The sequence below is a fragment of the Beta vulgaris genome, chromosome 7 (genome assembly GCF_026745355.1).
Source record: "Beta vulgaris subsp. vulgaris cultivar EL10 chromosome 7, EL10.2, whole genome shotgun sequence".
Lineage (NCBI taxonomy): Eukaryota > Viridiplantae > Streptophyta > Magnoliopsida > Caryophyllales > Amaranthaceae > Beta > Beta vulgaris.
The window spans coordinates 17300197-17303167 of record NC_079208.1 but is presented as its reverse complement, the minus strand read 5'-3'; the positions used below and the strand labels follow the sequence as shown (position 1 = coordinate 17303167).

The following is a 2971-nucleotide window of genomic DNA, read 5'->3' as shown; positions in this document are numbered from 1 at the left end:
TATGACTAAACACAAAACAAAAAAACCAGTAAACCATGGCAGGAAAGAGTGACAAGAAGGTCGTTGGTGCTCATGATTTTGGAGAGAAAAATGTGATCCTTATTTTCAGGGTAAACTTAATGTAGGAAATCATCCCTGATTATCATTGATATTTTGTTAATAATATATACAGAAGATACAACATATTCTAAGGCTAAACTATAGTAACAAGATTATCTACATGTAAGGAAAGATTATACAAGAATATACATGTGCTAAAATAACTTTGACTATGCTGAATATGACGTAGTCTATCACACCCCCGCAGCCGAAGTAGGAGGTTGGCGTACGCTTAGACTGTCCCTAAACTCATCAAAAAGTACGCGCGGAAGACCTTTGGTGAAGATATCTGCAATTTCTTATCAGGACAGGACGTGAAGAACGCAAACTTCTCCACGTGCAACTTTTTCGCGTACAAAATGGACGTCCATCTCAATATGTTTAGTGCGCTGATGCTGAACTGGGTTTACCTGTGAGGTAGATGACACTAACATTGTCACAATAAACTAATATTGCTTTGCGGATAGGATAACGAAGCTCGAGTAGGAGGTTATGTAACCAACAAGACTCAGAAACAACATTAGCCACATTATGGTATTCGGCCTCGGCACTCGATTTTGACAGAGTAGGTTGTCGTTTCGAGGACCATGAGAGTAAGTTATCACCCATGAAAATACAGTATCCGGATGTGGAGCGGCGAGTGTTTGGACATCCACCCCAATCTGCATCTGTATAAGAAATGAGAGAAGCAAGAGACGACTTGTATAGATAGAGACCAAAGTCAATAGTACCCTGAATGTAACGCACAATGCATTTAAGAGCATTCATATGTTCTACTTTCGGATCACGCATATGTAAACACGCCTGTTGAGCAGCATAAGAAATGTCAGGCCTGGTAAAAATGAGATATTGTAAGGCACCTGCAAGGTGTCAATAATGTGTGGGATCAGAATAAGCACTGCTAGCAGAGGAGCCAAGCTGGGCTTTGGTGTCAACAACTATGTGGCTAGGATCGCAAGCTGACATGCCTGCACGCTCGATAATGTCTGCAGCATAATTCTTTTGAGAGAGAAACATGCCAGAGGAGGTGCGAGTGACAGCCACACCCAAAAAATAACTCAAGTCGAGATCTTTCATCGCAAATTCTACATTAAGACGTGCCATAATGGATTTCCGAAGGCCATCTGAGGAAGCTGTGAGAATGATGTCATTAACATAAGGTAGAATATAAGCAATGTCAGAACCATGACAATATATAAATAGAGAGTGATCTGAGCGGCTATGAGTGAAGCCAATGGTGGAGACATAGTCTGCGAAATGTTAATACCAAGCACGATGGGCCTGTTTGAGGCCATATAATGATTTTCGCAATAAACAAACATGATCAGAAAAATTAGAATCTCTGAAATCCATTGGCTGATGCATATAGACTGTCTCATTGAGATTGCCATGAAGAAAAGCGTTCTTGACATCCAACTGATGAATGGGTCAAGAACGAGAGAGGGCAATACTCAAAACAGTGCGAATAGTGGCCAGTTTGACAACCAAGCAAAATTTCTCGTCCCAGTCAACTTCAACCTGTTGGGACCTTCCATCACCTACAAGACGAGCTTTATACCGCTCAAAAGAACCATCATAATTATTTTTATGAGGAATAATCCACATAGAATGAATAAGATTCACTTTTGCATGACGAGGTACCAGTCCCCACGTCTTATTTTTAATAAGGGCATCAAATTCGTCAGTCATGGCAGCCTTCCAATTTGGGTCATGTAAAGCACTTAGGGGATTTTTGGGAAGTGGAGAGATGGCAGTGGAAGTGGAAGTGTGTAAGTTGAAAGGTCGTTTGGGTTTGAAAATGCCATGTTGGCTCCATGTAGCAATCGGGGTGGGTGGAGGATTAGAAGGAGCAAGAGTTGCAATTGGGTCAGTGTTAGGTGAGCTGGCAAGGAGGGGAGAGCTAGAGACTGGACTAGGCGCGGCAGTGGGCTGGCCCAACTGAACGCGAGAAGGAGAGGGTGCAGGTTGGGTCGTGGGCTGCATAGCTGGAGAGGGCGCGGCAGTGGGCTGGCCCAACTATACGCGAGAAGGAGAGGGATTAGTGAGAGGGGCAGGGTGGGCCGCGGGCTGCACATGAGAAGGGGGAGGAGAGGGATTATGTGTTTCGGCCGAATTGTGGGGCGTAGAATGCAAAAAATGCATAAGATAAGGGGAAAAGTTATGATCAAGGAAATCATAGGAGTGTGATAGAGGAGTGTGTAAGGTAGAAAAAGGAAACGTAGCCTCATCAAAAATCACATGTCTGGAAATGATGATTTTCTTGCTTGATAAATCATAACATTTGTAGCTCCTGTGGTTAGACAGATACCCAAGAAAATACAAGGTGTGGAACGCGATTGCAACTAATTTATGGTGGTGGAGGGGAAGACAGGATAGCATAGGCATCCAAAAACCCAGAGATGAGAATAAGTTGGTGTGCGTTGGAAGACAATTTGAGTGGGAGATTTGTACTTTAAGACCTTGGAGAGAAGAATATTTAAAAGATAAGTCACCATTTAGAGAGCATGATGCCAAAAGGATGAAGGCATGGCAGAGTGAGCAAGAAGGGTGCGCACAATATTGTTAATGGACTGAATTTTTCGATCCGCTTTATCATTTTGAGAAGAGGTGTCAGTTGAAGAAAAGCGAAATTGAATGCCATTTGTAATGCAGAATGAGTGAAAAGGTCCATTATCAAATTTCTCCCCATTGTCACATTGAATATTTTTGATATCCCGTGCAAATTGAGTTCTAAGCATGGTTTTAAAGGATTGGAAAATAGTAAAAACCTGTGATTTGTTGGCAATAGGAAAAGTCCATAGATAATTACTATAATCATCAAGAAAGAATACATAACAACGATGCCCAATAGAACTCAAAACAGGAGATGTCT

General features: G+C 42.1%; 1 protein-coding gene across 1 annotated transcript; it reads right to left on the bottom strand.

Moving 5' to 3' along the window:
• Positions 1-480: 480 nt before the first annotated feature.
• LOC125491821 (uncharacterized mitochondrial protein AtMg00810-like) lies at positions 481-1788 on the bottom strand. Its single transcript, XM_048633899.1, has 3 exons — positions 1551-1788; positions 1068-1232; positions 481-959 (listed from the first exon to the last, which is right to left on the bottom strand). Exons 1-3 carry the CDS (start codon positions 1786-1788, stop codon positions 481-483), a joined length of 882 nt encoding a protein of 293 aa, XP_048489856.1.
• Between the last annotated feature and the right edge of the window lie 1183 nt (positions 1789-2971).